Source organism: Chenopodium quinoa, unplaced genomic scaffold (genome assembly GCF_001683475.1).
Source record: "Chenopodium quinoa cultivar QQ74 unplaced genomic scaffold, ASM168347v1, whole genome shotgun sequence".
Taxonomy (NCBI): domain Eukaryota; kingdom Viridiplantae; phylum Streptophyta; class Magnoliopsida; order Caryophyllales; family Amaranthaceae; genus Chenopodium; species Chenopodium quinoa.
The window spans coordinates 3,686,896-3,704,473 of NW_018744813.1; the positions used below are offsets into that span (position 1 = coordinate 3,686,896).

At 34.5% G+C, this 17,578-nt stretch overlaps 1 protein-coding gene across 1 annotated transcript; it reads right to left on the reverse strand.

Moving 5' to 3' along the window:
• Positions 1-264: 264 nt before the first annotated feature.
• LOC110704031 (dynamin-2B-like) lies at positions 265-17,181 on the reverse strand. The gene is made up of 22 exons (XM_021881822.1): positions 16,681-17,181; positions 13,885-13,935; positions 13,674-13,794; positions 13,433-13,525; positions 13,069-13,130; positions 12,824-12,941; positions 12,389-12,728; positions 11,835-11,982; positions 11,591-11,692; positions 11,347-11,466; positions 10,995-11,078; positions 10,727-10,854; positions 9,957-10,041; positions 9,652-9,805; positions 8,286-8,362; positions 7,576-7,632; positions 5,771-5,912; positions 5,537-5,685; positions 4,792-4,905; positions 4,640-4,707; positions 1,940-2,106; positions 265-819 (listed from the first exon to the last, which is right to left on the reverse strand). Exons 1-22 carry the CDS (start codon positions 16,831-16,833, stop codon positions 599-601), a joined length of 2,754 nt encoding a protein of 917 aa, XP_021737514.1. The 5' UTR covers positions 16,834-17,181; the 3' UTR covers positions 265-598.
• Between the last annotated feature and the right edge of the window lie 397 nt (positions 17,182-17,578).

Consider the following 17,578-nt stretch of genomic DNA (forward strand, 5'->3'; position numbering starts at 1 on the left):
CAAACTGTCTTTCGATCTTTTTACATCAATGTATCATGAACACTTCCTTCCCAATCAACATCAATAAATGTGTAAATTTTGTCAAACGAACAAGCCAAGACATTCCAACTTTTTTTCCCATGCTGATCACGAAATGTCAGCCTACAAAAATTTTGCCTGTTATTTTTGCTCCTCTCTTCTTTCTTCACCTCACCTGTTTCAGTACTAACATTTTATTAATTTTTTTGGCAAATCCTTACATCTATCCCAATCGACAATTTAGAATGAAGAAATCGTTATAATTGTAATTTCTTAAATCTCGCGCAAAGAAGCTTTACAATCATCGTGCAAAGACGTCATTTCACCAAGAAAAGGGAAGGAAAATTTAATACATCTCAAAATTCAGTCATCAATGATAAAAAGGAACACCGCCCAATATCTATCTACATGAATCACCTATTCTTTTTTCTCCCAATCTACAAAACTATTATAACATGTAAGGAGAGCAGAAGAAATGCTCAACATCAGGGAGCAAGATAAAAACACCCACCCCAACAAGAATTACACGAATCATAATATTAGTCATCACAAACTCCGTCTACTTTCATGTCCCATACATCTAGTATCTACCAGATGAAGGTGGGGCAGGGGGCAATCGTGTTGGCGTGCGACGACTGTTTGAGCTTGAGCCAGATCCGCCATTTAGATCACCATTTTGGGCTGGATCACTGTACCGCCGACTGTGTGTCCTAGAGAAATCTGACGGTCCATTAGCAGCAGCATCAAATGCACTTCTCCAATCTTCCCCAGCCCCTGAGCCCCCTGTTCTGGGGCTGCTTTCTGCAGAATTGTAAAACAAAAACTTGAGTAACGTATTCTTAAAGCCTGAAGGCAACGTGCAACAATTTATCACAATAACAAATGTTCAAGAAACATGTCATGGGGGCTGTGGCAGGCAAAATGCACAATCCAATAATGACGAAGTTTTCCAAGGTTGTGCAATCAAATTTAAGTTATTTAACCATAACAGTATGGGACAGTTGAGTTAGAACCTTCCCACAGACATGTTTCAGATTATATCACAGTATACGCAGATACGCCTAATAGAAAAGTTTGCAACTGCAAAACCATTCAAATTGAGCGTGGAAAAACTGATTTCTCAAATCAAGTTGAGTTGGATCTTAATCGATAATTGATGAGTTTGTTTGATTCAGGTCAACTTCGGTGAAGTCAGATGAACTAAATATTCGTCAAAACCAATAATTATACTTCACAACAAAAATTATTCGTCAAAACAAAACTTTAGGATCAGTTTGGTTTAAAAGATCAATTTCAGTTCACGTAAAGAATAAATATACTCCAGGTATGGGGAAGTTTATTTTGGTTTGATTAAAAGGGGCTCGATAATTGATTATTCTATGACAATGCAAGTTTTGTGTTAAACATATTAAGATCTTCGCCATGGGACTTTCAATAGAAACATAGATCTGAGTATGACTACAAGTACTTGCAAAATGGAATCTAATTTAAAAGTGTGTATGGTATGGGCCAGGTTGGGTATGGCACAAGCGCTATCCACCACCCCACCATCCACTTACCCAAAATTAGGGCAGGTGGGGGAGGTATCCACACCTAACCCAAGTACCCAACCCATCATGATTTCACATATGGGTTTATCACAATTTTGGAACTTTTCTAAATTATGTGAGGAAGTAAAAGTTCAAGATACAATTTTCAATCCATATTTAGTTATAATTAGACTATAGAATACCTCATTGATGTGTTTTTTAATAGCTTCCTGATATACATATTTGGCAAGCTTGCAAGTAATTAGAGTGTAGAACAGCTCGTTGATTTGGTTTTTTGAGCTTCCCAAGTTTCCAACAGACAGAATTTATAGGAAAGAGGATGCAGTATGTTGGAAACTAATATACTATCATAAAAGAAACTCATGAATTACCTGCACCACTACCACCATCAGACCACCCATCTGACCGGTTATCATGGATGCTTAGTTGCCTCACAAGTTTTGATAGAATAGTTGACTGCTTTGTGTAACGTTCTCTTTTACGCTTCACATTTTGGTCTTCTTGAAGGAGTTCTTCAATCTTTGTAGAGCTCTGGCCACTGTGAGTAGAGCATTTTTAATACAAACCCATAAAAGATATAAAGAATATGGGGAAGGTATGTAATAGATATAACCGCAAACAAACATAAACAACGATTTAATGAGTTAAATGAGAAAGAACGTATGAATATAAATTTTAGCACTAACCATCCAAATTTGCTGTACATTCATTTATTCATTTTTTCTACTTTCCATTTTTGTTATTTTTTCTTTATTCCTTTCTTTTATGACACAAAAAAGTTATCATCATACTCATTTCTCTAAACATAGGTCCACTTATAAAGTTATAATAGTATGCATGTCTCAAAACAACTTATCTTTCTTACCCAAAAGATCAACAAAGGGACCTATGGTTCACTATTTCTCTCGTAAGTCAATCATTGTTTTATAAAAATAAGGAAATTTTGTCTGGAAGGGACAATATGTTCACAATTTTGTGTGGAAGGACCTTAGAAGTGTTGTTGTTTGGGGAACCTTGAGATCGGAATCCAACAATAATTGACTTCTTTCTCCGACCTCTCACGTGACCTTAAAAAATGACCCCCTTTTATTTTTTTGTCCACGTCCAATTCCTTCCTCTCTCTTTTAATCCCCAAATGACACAAATCAAAATAAGGGAATTTGAGGGAAATCATGGAAAAAAAGAAAATGGGGTCTTTTTTTAAGGTCACATAAGAGGTCAATGTCCGAAAAAAAAAGTCAATTATTGTTGGATTCCAACCTCAAGGTCCCCCCAAACAACACAATCAACTTAAAAGGTCCTTTTAGACCACTTTAAACATATAAGGTTCTTCCAAACAAAATAGTGAACATATATGTCCCTTCTAGACAAATTTTACTAAAAATAAAAAATTATAATTCTTTAGCGATAATTCAAAACTACAAGAAATTTTTTAAAAATGACAAGTTTGTAAAAACAACCCTAACTTTAATAGAATTGAACCTACACACTTGTATTTTTCACGTAAAAAAATGAATTCAGGCCCAATTTAAAAAAAAATACAAAAAATAAAATAAATAAAAATAAAAACAAGTGTATCCTGTTATATTCCAAATCCTAATTCAAGGTAAATCTTTTATGACAGTATCTGGTCATTGTACATTATCATGATGCCCAGGCTCCACAGAACCTATATACCTAAGCAACCAACTGTTCTATCGTAGTAGTCTAGAGAACATCTATTAGATGGGCATTAATATTCTTTAAGAGCACAAGAATCCTCTAAAAAATGTCACCATTGTCCACCATAATACGAAATTCATACCCAATCAGAGCTGATCCACTACATTGTCTTTATTTTCCAGGTTATATTACAATTCATACTCCACTATCTATTATTAAAAAAATAAAAATAAAAAAATAATAAAAGGGTTCTTATTTAGAATTTTTTTTCCGAGACGATCACCGTGAAAGTACTCCCTCCGTGTTTTTTTAAGTGTTACACTTACCAAATCCGGCCATGTTTTAATAAGTGTTAACACTTCCTTTTTTTGGCAAAAAACTACATTAAAATATTATATATCTCTTTTCTCATGTTCCCCACCCAAACCCACTACTATTTTTTTTATTACATCTCTCCTCTCACATTCATAACTTTTCAATAAACTATTAACCCCACCACCATCTTTCTTTTACAATTTTTTAATACTCCAACTACCACACTTACCTCTTATTTCATTAAAGTCAATTAAATTGCCTAAGACTATATGCCGGTCAAACTGTAACACTTAAAAAAACATGGAGGGAGTAGTAACATTTTGAGGCGGAAGGAGTTTGAGATTTCAACTTATCCGACAAGAATAAGCCTTACAGTGCCAGGTATCTTAGCCATTAATAAATGTTTGGTATACTAAACCATCCTTTATTTGGGTCTCAAATAAAGCCGGGTATCTTAGCCATTAATAGAAATGCTCACACATCTTCATTTAATCATCTCCAATTTATACTCAAGTAAAATTTTCAACAGCTATCACTCAACAGAAATCACAAGTCAGATTATTTAGATTTTAATAAACACTAAAGGCAAAATATTACATCTTTTTTTTTCTTCTTTTTTTTATACTTCCAATAGTTTTACTTTCACACTGTTCATATATCCCACTTTGACTAGCTTTGATAATTTATACCTCCTCTGTTTTTTTTAAGCTACATCACTTTGCAGATTGCGGCCTCCTGGGAAATTATTGGAGAGAGAGAGAGAATAAAAAGAATGAACCCATGCGATGGGAGAGAGAGAGAGTGTGTGTCTATTGACTAAAAAAAAGTGATGCAGCTAATTTGAAACTTCCGTTTTAGGAAAGTGGTGCAACTAAAAAGAATGAAGTAGTTAAGAAAAATATAGTCATGTGGGATCTTGTTTGATTCATCTCAATTCATACTTTAATAATATCAAATTTTATAATATTTACGTATTGGTAATTAGATATATTAGTGATTGAAATTAGGCATTGGCAAACATGAAATGAGAAGTGTAGCAAGTAATAAATAAAAACCAGAGGATGTATATAAGAAACCACGAAGTAGGCCCTAACCTTATGGAACTATACAATTGATTAAGCATGTCCTCTTTGGCTTTCTCCACTTGGCAAAGAACAACAGCCTGTTCAATAGCCAAAAAGTCAATAAGAGGGGATGAAAACATGTCAGGGTGTAAGTTAAGTGAAAACGAGGGATGAATTCTGACTTTTGGCACATTTGCAGCAAGGCTGTTTAGAACAGCTTCGACATATCCACGCACTTCCTGAGACATCCAGCGAAGCTCCTCTTCAGGATCTGCAGGTCTTCTTGCCATTGTGTCCTATACCATTGTATGAATCAACAAAGTTTATACAATCCAATTACTGCAGCAAGCAGCCAAAAACTGTAATATTTTTCTTAAAACTACTCATAGAGAATGGCCAAAAACTGTTCTATCCAAGGAAAATGGGGGAGAATCCCAAGTTGCATACACATCTCATTCATTCTGTCACTGTTTATCATGAAGTATCACAGCTCCGTCACGCGTAAACAAGAGAAATAGGGTGAATAACGTCACCTTACTGAGTAAGGCTTAAATGCTTCATCAATACAACTTCCCAGAGATGAATAAGCTTCTTCACAACAAATCCTTCTGATTTTGAATTACCCTTTTTACTTCCCTCTCTCCCAGCATAGTTCATAAGTGCACTGATGGTCACTTTCTTAGGTGAATAGTAGCGATTCCTTTATTTGCAATACAATTATTCATAAAAAGAATAAGGCAGCCTAACAAAACCTAAAGCTCTAACAAGTGTCAAATTTTCTGAACATATGATTTGCAAGGATTTCCAGTGAAATAAAAGTTAAACCACCAGCCTGTAAAATGCAAACCCCCCCCCCCCCCAAACCCACCCACAAAGCCCAGATGACCAATATAAGAAAAGGAAGATAAAATGGAGAGTGGAACTTACTAGGGAACCATCAGAATGACTTTGACGCATCTGTAGTCCAGGTTCACCAATTCCTTGACCACTTTTAAGTACTGCAATATTCTTCAGCTTGTTCAACCACTCAACCTTGTCAGCCACACTCTCAGCTTTCAACAACACAGCACTATGTGCTGCACAGCAAAGGAACAGATTCTTATAGAGCCAAACTTGATCGATGAACCAAATTTGAAAACAAACATACTATGCTTTCCAAACCTTTAAGAACAGTCTTGTATGGTACTTTGCTAGTCAACTTAAATGTTAGGCTGGGACCTTTATCAGGACCATTAGACTTTTTATCCTTGGAACTTTTGGGGGGTGCATCTTCCTCGTCAGAAATTTCTTCAATTTGACACTCCTGAAAAGTCATTAGCAATTTATCATTTGATGGGCTGGTGGCAAGAGATCAAGCAAATGTGATTCTGCTGGCTTAAATGATATTATATAGACATATTCTAGATTTAACAGTATGTTGCCATGTGAGAAAGAAGATTGTATCTCATCTTTGCATTTTTTGTAAAATATTAATTAACTACTGTGGCAGCTATAGCTTTTTATTTGCACTTAATTACAATTTTTGCTAGTAATTTGTTTGAATAATTTTGATAAATTAAACCCCTTGAGTCAATTTGAGAAGTTTTATAATTACACTTGGAATTTTCATGTCTTTCTTGTTGCAGGTGTTCCAGTTAGAAGCTCCTCTTGGAAACAAAATTGCTTAGTGATGGTCTCTACATCCTCTAATGAAATTACTCAAGCCAATTTAATTGAAGCTTAATGTACCCTCTAATTTGAAAGCTATTATTTTCCTTCTTTCTTTGCGTTTTATTATATATATAGTAATTGCAGCCTTTTGGCCTGTTTGTTTGGTAGATGTGGGTGCTCTAGAAAGCATTAGTAGCAGCGTCAATGCATTTCGGACATCTTATTACCTCCATTTATGAAGGTGTCTTGATTCTAGTTTCTAGTACTACTTTAACTCACCCTCATCGTTGTTATTGTCTTTACTTTTAATTCTTTTATCCTTATTATTTTATATCGAAAATACAATTTGCATCTTGATATAATACATCAATTTCATAAATTGAAATTTTATAGGCAAATGCTAGGTATGGGATTTAGCCATATGAAGCTCATAAGTTATTTATGTGAACCAAACACCCCTTAATGACTTAATATCTTTAATATAGGTTTGGATTCTTCTATACCCAATTACCCATACCATGTGTTTGGTTCAATATTTTTGCAATTATGTCGCCTAGATGCCCCACTCTCAAAATCCTCGAAGTATTGGGTTCGGGCGATGAATTAATTTTTAAAGTGAAACATTGTATGCACAGTTTTTTATGCTTTCAATAATAGTGCCATATTGCCTTCATTTCCAACACTAAATGTCTCAACCTAAGTTATGTAACTAAACCCATGTAAATTAGCTACCTTTGAATTCCATGAATTCCACTAACCTGCCACATCAACGGATCAACCCCTTTCCCCCATCAACAACCATTGTTCCAACAACAACCGCCATAGCCAAAAAATTGTATAATCTACAAATTTATGACTTTTAGTTGAGTCTTTAAGGAAAGACAATGTACTATGTTCTAATGTCGATGGCTTTTAAAAAGTTACTTCAAACCTTTCCAATGCTTTTGGCGGTGAGTTTAACAGTTTGGAGCATTTTGGTGGTGATACATATATATATATATATATATATATAAAGTCAGCAGCTAATTCTATTGAGTATGACTTATCTCAAACCATGAGTGTAGTGCCTGATCCTATACATATTACCCAATGATAAACCTAACATCCACGAAAAGATATGACATGAAACTATGGCATTTCAGTATATATAATCATTTCTAAGGCCTTTAAATGTTTAAGACTTTCCATGCAGGAGCTATTAGGCAAAAAAAAAAAAAATAGCCCGGAGACTACCACAAAAATTCAACAGCAGATTCCTAGCCATGAGTACAAAAAATACTAACAGTTCATAATAATCATATCAGTGCTTCTTTTACCTCCAAAGTGATCACACCGCGAAAATGTCTTTCTTCTTGTTTCTTTGTGTATCCAAGCTGCAAGAAATAGACATAAAATATCAATCAGCCCATTCATTGAATTAACATTTTACTTTAGTGTGCCTATGTATGCAATCAAGACTCAACACTCAAGATTCACCAAAATTATCCTACTACTAAAAGCTGTAAACAAGATCACATATACTGAATAAAGGATAAATTCCAACTTACAACGAATTACATTTATGGAAATATATGTTAATGTTTATACCCCAGAAAATGGGCGCTTTAAACAGAAATAGGGTCACATTAAATGAAAACAAAAGATGTTACATTTTCCTATAAGCTAGAAAAGAGCTACTTCAGATACAAAAATAAAGTACATTAAATATTTGCCAGAACTGGAAAACCAAATTACATTTAGCATCACAAGGTTACTTTAAATATAGAAAGGATTATTTCCATGAAAACAACAAAAAAAAAAAAAAAAAAAAAAAAGATATTTTTGCTTATAAGTTAGAGAAAGGTTAATTACTCAGCCAAAAATAAGTAGAAAGTAACTAGGAGCAAAGATGGCATAGAGAAATAAATAGGAGCAAAGATTTAATAAAACAACACTAACTCAACCAACAAAAACTTTCAAAGCACCACCAAATCTTTGCCCAAGAGACCACTACAGCAACAAAGACAGAAGTTAAGGATATACCAACCTTTTTAGTTTTTTCATTCAACACAAACCATCGTCTACTCCAACTGTTAGTCTTTGCACTCTTCTTCAATAAGAAACCTGATATTTCAATCAAATTTAAGTACCACATTATATGATCCAAAGCATTATAAAGTGCATCCATGCTATGGGTACAGTATCATGATCATGTAAGACAATTCAACTATTGAAGATGTCGCAATTTCTTCATGATCAATGGTATAAATGGTATGGCATTCAAGAAAGGTTTTAATTTTTTAAAAAGAGAACTTATTCTTAGAATTTTTTTTTCTTTATCCCCCAAAAGTGTCTAACTTGATTCAACATGTCTTTATCTTCCAAGCACTCAACTATTAGATTGGCCTAAGGCTATGTTCAGTGATCATGATCTGAATTTTTCTGCCACGATCTACTTTCCAGATTTGACTAAACTTTGAGTTTTGAGCATAATTTAAACTAATTTTTAAAATATAATATTGTCAAATAAGATGTCTAAACTTGTATTAACATGTATGGCGCACCTTCCAATTTTTATTATTCATGAAATAAAAGATATTTAGCGATAAGTAAACACAAATTAAAAGAGTTAGGTCTGATCTGACCCAATGATTAATGAAAATAAGCATAAATAGCTTATATAAGCAGAACTAAACATAACCAAACATAGAATAAACTTTGCTGTCCTCTTACACTGTTTTATTTATTAATTTGTATTTTGAAAAATTAAGTTATTCTCTAAAGGCCTTTGAACAAATAGTATATGCAAGGAACCAAATTTCCCTCCACCTAAAACATTTGTCCAACCCTGCCACCCAACCACATTTGTGAAACATCAAAATCCAAAACTAATATCATCCCCTCATCCTCCACCTTCTCCTTCTGCCTTGCCTCTCTGCACATCTATCAAATCCTAAAATAAGCACCAAAACCACCCACACACCTCCATTAACAACTCATTGCTTTCCCCCAAGTACTAACTTTTTCCAACTCCAACCTCCTAATCTCAAACAGTTGCTTCTTAGTTCTTATCCTAAACCCTAAACACTACTAGTACCATTCTTTAATGTTCTTTAAACTTAGGCCATGTTCATTTAATCTTACAAAATAATATTCAGTAAAAATAATATCAGGTAAAATTAAGTTCAGTTCAATAAAAATCAGTAACTTTAAAGAAGAAATATAATAGAGAATCTGAAAAATATAATTTCATCTCAGCAAAAATAATTTCAGTTCAGTAAAAATTAATTTCAGTTCTGTAAGAATAATTTAAGTAAAGCAAAAAAAATTCAGTTCAACAAATATAAGGTGCAGTGAACACCCCAAGAACTCATGCTAATCAAGTTTATTCAAAAATAAATGTCGGGGCAAACCTGCAGTTATCTCTCCCTCGGGCCCAGCAGTCTTCACACCAGAACCCTCTTGTCCCTCTTTGTCTTTGTCTTTGTCTTTCTCTTTATCAGATTTTGAATCCTTCAATGATTTAGAGTTCCCACTTTGTTGGCTGCTTGTCTGAGGACTTGTTGCCTAAATAAGAAAAGACTTCAGAATGTTAAGGCAAAAATTGGCACACTAAAATTAACAAACCATGTATCTGTGCTCAAACATCATGAAAATTTAAAAATAAATAAATAAAACACAAAACAAAAAAATAAATCAAACCAGATAGAGTTCCTACCCTATTCAACATTGATTGCTCTGCATCCGACCCTTTCTTGGAAGATCTACTCTTTACCTCCTCTTCACGTCTTTGCCTCTCCATCCTAGCAGCTCAAAAGAATCAAAGAAATAATGGGTCAAGATAGACTAAAATGTGTGGATGCAAATATCAGCTTAACTTTAGTGACCAGAACTACATTCAAATTATAATAAGGTCATTAGTAAATCTTAGCCTGAATTCATGTAAATGGTTATGAAAGTAACATCTGGATAGGGTACAGAGCAAATCACTTATCAGCTAAAAGCTATCCACCCATACGAACAGTGATTAACTAGTGGAAATCTATAGACCCTACACAATTTGATAGCTTCAAGAGAAATTCAATAGTGAAGGTATTAAAGGCCTTAGCACTTGGTCAGATAAAGATGGTCATATCATAGCTTGAAGTTCTCTTTCAAAACCATGCATATGAGTCATACCACACAATTTGTAAAATCAAAGAAAATAAAATAAAAAATAATAATAATAATAATAATAAAGGATTCAACACTGAACATTTTTACTCATAGTTTGTGCCCATAGCTATAGCCTATAGAGCCTAGCAATGAAATAACAATATACAGCCAAGCTATCTCATCCAAGGGTTGTATTTCAGTGCTTTCTCCCCTTACTTCCCCTTCCTCCCAACCTCCATATAAAGAAGTGGGCCTTTATTGCCCAGACACTATTCTCAACATTATGTTTAGACAGTCATTAGAATGAAACTGATATTGATGTCATGAACATACCGTCTCTGCACCAAACGAATAAAGTGTTGTGGTGGAACAAAGGCACGCTCCATATCTACTAGGTCAACTACCATTTGCTTTGCTTTGCCTTTAAAAACATCAAGTGCAGAGCTTGCAATTGCGATTACCTGTTCCAAAATTATTAAAATGAGAAAGTGTGGGGCAATTCCTTTGACTTCTAAAATTGTTAACACCCATTTTATTTTCCACATAATTTAGAAATGTCTAAAAATCTAAATTATAATAAAAACAAAAAGGCACACATTACCTCTCTTTTAAATGGTGGGTACCTTCCAAGACCCGGTGTGGCATTTGCAGATTGAGAAACAATATCCACCAGTACATGATGCACCTTTTAATACAAATATTACCAATGAATCAATAAAAAGAATGGAAAGGTTGAAAGAGAAAGAAATTTGGCATACCCAACTGATGGCAAACTAGTAATAATCAGTTAATTAAGTGAAGGATGGACATAAACGGATGGGGGGGGGGATTATTGCATGACAATTCACATAGAAAACCTCAAACTAAAGTGAATCCTAAGCAAACTGAAGTAAACAAGGTATATGTTGCCTAGCACTAATGAGACAATACATTATATTCATGAGCATGTTCACCTCATCAACACAAAGCCGTGATGGTTCTTTAGCCATTTCAAGGACACTCTTTATCAAAGATCTCAGCCCCTTTTCAGGAGATATAAGATAGGGTTGGTAACCATCTGCTTCTAGAACAATCTGATAGAACAGAAATAATAGAAGGAAAACAAATTAGTATATATTTAAATTCTACACAATATTAAAACACTAAAAGATTTTTTTTTTCTTTTTTGGTAAATCAAATTCAAGTGAAGGGCAATACCCTTTTGACATTGTTAATATCAAAGTGTCGTTCCAATGGAAGCTGCTTTATCCTGTTAGGAAAATTTCCCTCGAAACTGGCAACAATCTTCCACCCATTGCCCTAAGAATATAACAACGCAGTTTGAATTAGAAGGCAGCTCTAACAAATATTTATGTCAGAAATTGTGTCAACACATCAAATACCAAGGGAGGTGATGTCATGCAACACAATTGACTCCAGCATAATGAAAATTATATTATACCTCACCACCAGTGACATGCCTCAAAAATTTTTCTTCAAATTCACGACAAAGTTCCAGTGCCAAAGCTCTCGTACCTTCAGGGCTAGAAACCATTGACTCACCAAGTTTCACTAGTTCATCCTGAACTATCTGGGACTTGCCTTGAAGTCTATAAAATTTAATAAACCACAAAAATAAATAAGTAGATAATAATAAACACAATAATGGGTCAATTAAGGCATAGAACTGCTCCACTGCTAGTCGGCTCTAAAGAGCGCTTTTTGATAACTTACTGCTCTTTGTACTCACTATAATCAACTTTCTAAATTATTCAACAAAAAACTGCCTACAGTCCTTCTTAGCTTTTTACCCTCATACAGAGGCCAACTTTCAGGAGGTAAAGCACCCTTTTGTAACTACTTAAATATTTACTTACTTCCTCAGTTCCTAAATATTGTACTCACTTTCTGTTTTTGGATGTTTTATACTTAACTGATCCCTTAGTATTGGAAAATTAAGAAACTAGTTTGTTTCCTTAACAAAGAGGACAATTAGCAATGGCTGAAAGAGTTTACCCAGAAAGAATACTAGGAAGCCTGACTTTCATACGGTTGCGTATTTGTGCAGCCAAAGATTCTACCAAAGCTATTCTACCAAGCTTGCCTTGGGGAGCCCCGGTTAAGATAGACTTAAGGCTCTCAGTTTCAGCTCGCCAAGCAGTTTCTAAGGAGTTCTCAGACCCAGCAGTTCCAGAAGCGGTAGCTATTGACACTGACTGACCAATTAAAGCAACCCATGGCATATCAGCGGTGCTTCTTGGTCCCTGACCTGACAACAAGGCCTGGACAGCAGCAAGGGCTTTAGGCTCTGACGCAGCTTGATCTATTTTGCTGATTACACCAATAGTTCTCGTTCCTACAATCAATTAAAATTTGAAAGACTGAGCTATATAACAAGGAAAGACCAACACAAAAGGAAAGTGTCTAATGCAGCACTATTCTCAAACTCGCCTTCTGCATCATGCTCCTTGGCAAGTCTAAGACCTCTTGCTGAAGATACTTCTGGTGCCTGAGAAGCAGGAATTACCACCAACAAAATTGCATCGCTGTGCGCCACATAGTCACTGACCTAATGTAAGATAGATCAGGAGATTAAGGCCATTCACCCAATACAGAATAACAAGCAAGTTAGAAAAAGATGCATAGTACTACTAATTATTGGCTCAAACACATAATTTAAACATTACACAACTCACCATAGAATCGTCCACAATCCGTTGATCCAACCCAGGCAGATCAATCAATTTCAAAGGTGGAGCTGAACAAATAAATACAAAATCGTCAAAAAGAGGCCCAACAAGAAAAAACCAAAGGACAATCTCCATGACATCAAAACTATCTTATCTCTGTACTTCAGTAGTCCAGTCTCTTGAACATGCAACATAGGCCCAAAAGATATATTATAATTTAGGGCCCCTGTTACCACATGAATAAAGTTCACCTTCACAAATTTGACAAGGAATAAAGCCAAGAAACAGAAAACTAAAATACTAAAACAATTCCAGGCTGGTAGCCTACATTCGAAACCAACCAGAAGAAGAGGCCAAAGGTAAACATAACCTGTACTTGTACGCAGCTTCAAGTAAATCTCATCACGAGTCTTTCCTGATGAGCCCTTGCTGAGCCTATCCTGAAGAGAATGCCTAAGAGCACCTGTTAAGAACCAATATGGTAAAAAAATAAAAAATAATAATAAAAAAAAAAAGGTTAATTGCAAGAATTTTGTTTATTATTATGACTTGTATACTAAAACCATAAGTTAGAGTAAGCAATCAGGTTTCATTTGGTTGAGTAGCCTTACTTGCAGACACCTGCTGAGTTTTATTGTCAATTTGCAAAACAATGGATTTGCTGCTTAAAGAACCATCTCTATTTAATTCAATGCTTATGGGAGCTCGTGTAGCTCCATTTTCACCAGTTGGCTATCCAAAAATAAATAAATAAAGATTAAAAAAAATACAACAAACATGCATTTAGTTTTGAGCGGAAAAATAAATACTGAAATTTCTTACCAAAACAGGATGCCCAATCAGACTATTCAAGACTGCTGATTTACCTGCACCCTGGAAAATTATAAAAAGAAAAAACTTTGTACTCAATGAACACCCCAAAAGAAAAGGGAAAAACCAGCAACAAACTTTAACTATTTAACCATCAAGATACTAACATCAAAATCATCATGTGTGATCTTGGCAAAATATAATTAAAGAGCATCTAATATATGGTGGTTCACAAGTAATTAATAATAAAAAAATATAATACTACCTCTGTTTCTTATTAGTTGACACGTATTCCTTTTTAGGAAGTTTTTTTTTAGTTGACACGTTTCCTTTTGGGGTAATTTTTTTACCTTGCATTTACAAGGTACCCCACTTTCCTTTTCATTCTCTCTCACTCTCTCTCCTATCCTTAATATATGTGCCTAAATCAAATGCGTCAACTAAATAGAAACGGAGGAAGTAGTTATTTATTCTATCACACAGTGCAAAAAGATAAAATGGAAATCTTGATACAGAGTTTCCTAATTCAATTATCGCATTCATTTCATTTTCTCATTCCGGGAACATTCACACTCAATGGAAAATACTAAAAATTAACAGGAATCATTAGCATTCAATTAAAGTCCAAAAATACTCAGTCCTTACTAAATTTGAGGTCTTTTTGGAATCCATTGAGCAAAACGAGTTGTCATTAATGTTAAGGGCAGCATCTAAGGCTTATATGCCTAAAATTCTAGAATCTCGAAAAACATGAGACCCAAAATAGCAAATATTGTAACAAGTCACACTTATAGAGGCAACAGCTTGAGTAGAATCAAAAAACTACTAAAGCAGGTGAAAAGCAAAAACTTTATTAGAGTTTTAAGAAGATGATTCTGAACTAGTGAAAGTTTGTGATAACATAAGGTGGTAGAAGCCAGAGTATGGTGATGCAATTGAACAAATAAATAACTTAAGGCAACAAGTGCTAGTTATTCAAATCAAATAGGTGATGGATTCCTTTATTTTCATCATATATCATAAGTTCACGTTCAATGCTAGAAGCAATAAAATTGTTTAATCATGCCTCAAATAAAACGCATGCAGTGTTTCAAAATAATCATGTAAAATCAACTATGCATGTTAAGTCACTCACTTTTTATTAGACCTTTGCTACAATTATCTATATTTTTACAAATAATTTCTGAGCTTGAACGATGCAGTCAGACCATCATGAAGATAAAAATACAAATTTCTACCTACCACTCAACCAAATGTTCTTTGTCCCTTTAATGAGGATTAAATAGTCCTACAATGATCTCCTGCCGTATCAGCATGAAATGCCCATCAACTTTGGGAAGGAATACGAATTCGCGGAAAGGGGCAAACCAGCATTAATTAAGTGATGAAACATAGATGATCCATTCTATGAGGAATATTAACATCTTATTTACTGGCTGATCCAGATGAATATTTTAAAATACTTCTGTACAATGCCAAAATAAAAATACCTTTGTTTCATATGTGCAACAAAGGCATTTACACTAACTCCTAGGCAAAATTTGTTTGCTAGTGTTAGATGGAGAGAAAGATATATATGTATGTGATGAGAAGAGGGATGGAGAGAAATGACAACTTAAAAAGAATAGAAAGCATTTGTTGGACATAATGTGTAACACCCATTTTTAATAAATGTTGCACATAATATGAAACGGAGGTAGTTCATGAAAAAAAACTCATACATACATGTGCCTTTTCCACCTCATTTCATCATAACCCTATTTTAAAAATGAAATTCTAAATCAGATATTTCTCTTATTTCTAGCTCTAAACAATGGAAAAAGGATTAAACAAAAATTAAAACAAAAAAAGCTATTTATAACCAATGCCGAAAATTATAGACACCTATGTTAGTGCAGCAGAGCGGATCCATGGTTCAGAAACAAAATCATAAACCACATTATAATTCTATAGTATAGAGAATAGAGAGTGCTCTGATGAATTAAAAGAGAAGGCAATTTTGATCATAAGCTGAATCACTTTAAACTGAAGCTCGTGTTCAGCTAACAGAAGTGGCATCATAAACACTAGTGCCGATAAAGCCGCCTACTATACATTACTAATGATTTGCAGTCGACACGATATAAAGCACGCACGCAATGCATAACTACGATTCTCTATCAAAGACAGCCAATTACTCCTTAACCAATCTGCATAATGCAATAAACACCTACACTATCTCAAATCTTGCATTCAGTCACGAAATCATAGTGTCAGCATCATCATAGATCATATCATCAAAAAATCTAAAAATCTGACAATTAATTCATCAAAATCACACTATTTTCAAATCAGAATTCAAAAAGGCAAATCAAGAACTAGGGCCCCGTTTGGTTTAATGTAAAACATTTTCAATGGAAAATTAGTTTTCATGGAAAACATATTTTCAAGGAAAAACACAATTACAAATTAGTTTTCCTTTGTTTGGTTGCATACAAGAAAAGTCCAAGAAAAATAAAAAATAAGAGTGAAAATGTAAGGATGAATGAGAGGGAAGTAAAAAAAAGAGGTAAGGAGGAGAGAGGAAAATGTGGCTTCCTTTGTTTTTAAAAGGAAAATGTTTTCCATCATTAAGGATGGAATTTTTCACCCTTGAAAAATTATTTTCCACTTCTTAACAAACCAAACAAAGGAAAATGGGAAAAAATGGAAATTCATTTTCTATGAAAACATTTTACATCAAACCAAACAGGGCCTAGATCTCAATCATTTAGCAAGTAAAAAGCGAGGCCAAAAGCAGCAAATCGAAGAAATTGAATAGCAACTTACGACATTGCCAAGCGCAACAACATTGAGGAAAGTAGAGTTCCGACGAGACGACGATGCCGAAGCAGAAGTATCATCCACATCTTCGTCAGCAAGCACAGACGCTGCTTGACGCATCGCATCAGAAAGCTGCGACAATTCTTCGATCGCCTCCATTTGAGTTTCTTTCTTTCCTCTTCAAATTAAAACAAAAAAAAAATGAAATCGAATCTAAGAAAAAAGCAAAGTGGAAGAGATCGAAGAAAAAGAGTAGATCCAGAAATGTGAGGAGAGAGAGAAATCCTAATGGGGGGAGATTTGATTTTGGAGGAGGAGATCGGTAGAGAGAGAAAATTCAAATTGGGGGTTTTGGAATTTCAAACTTTTTTCAAGTTTTTCAGTCAGATTGAAGGGGTGGGGATGGAAGAGTTTTTGAGGTGCGGTGATTATAATGAAATATACCCCACTTGCTGACGGAGCAGATCTTATTTTAAAGGGTTGCTAATTATGTTTCGGACTTTCGGTAACTTAGCCGTGTGAAAATAACACTTGTATTTTGAGGGTTTTTTTTTTTTTTTTAAAACCACCAACTATCTTTCTTTTTTTTTGTTTTGGTGCAAACGAGGGGCAAAGCCCTGGGAAAAAACAAAAGTACAAAAAACTACGGGGGAATAAAACGTGACAAAGCCACACCTACGACATCATCATGTAAAATTCCCTAAAACTAAAGGGGGGACTTGAATCAACACTATATTGTTGTTCTGCGAGACTCCTTGATTGGCTAGCCAATCTGCTGCTCTGTTTGCTTCTCGGTAGATATGATGAACTTCAAATTGCCAATTAGTCTCTTCTAAAATCTTCTTGCACCTTGCGATGCTATGAACCGTTTCACCAACATACTGGTTTTCATTCCTCAAGGTCT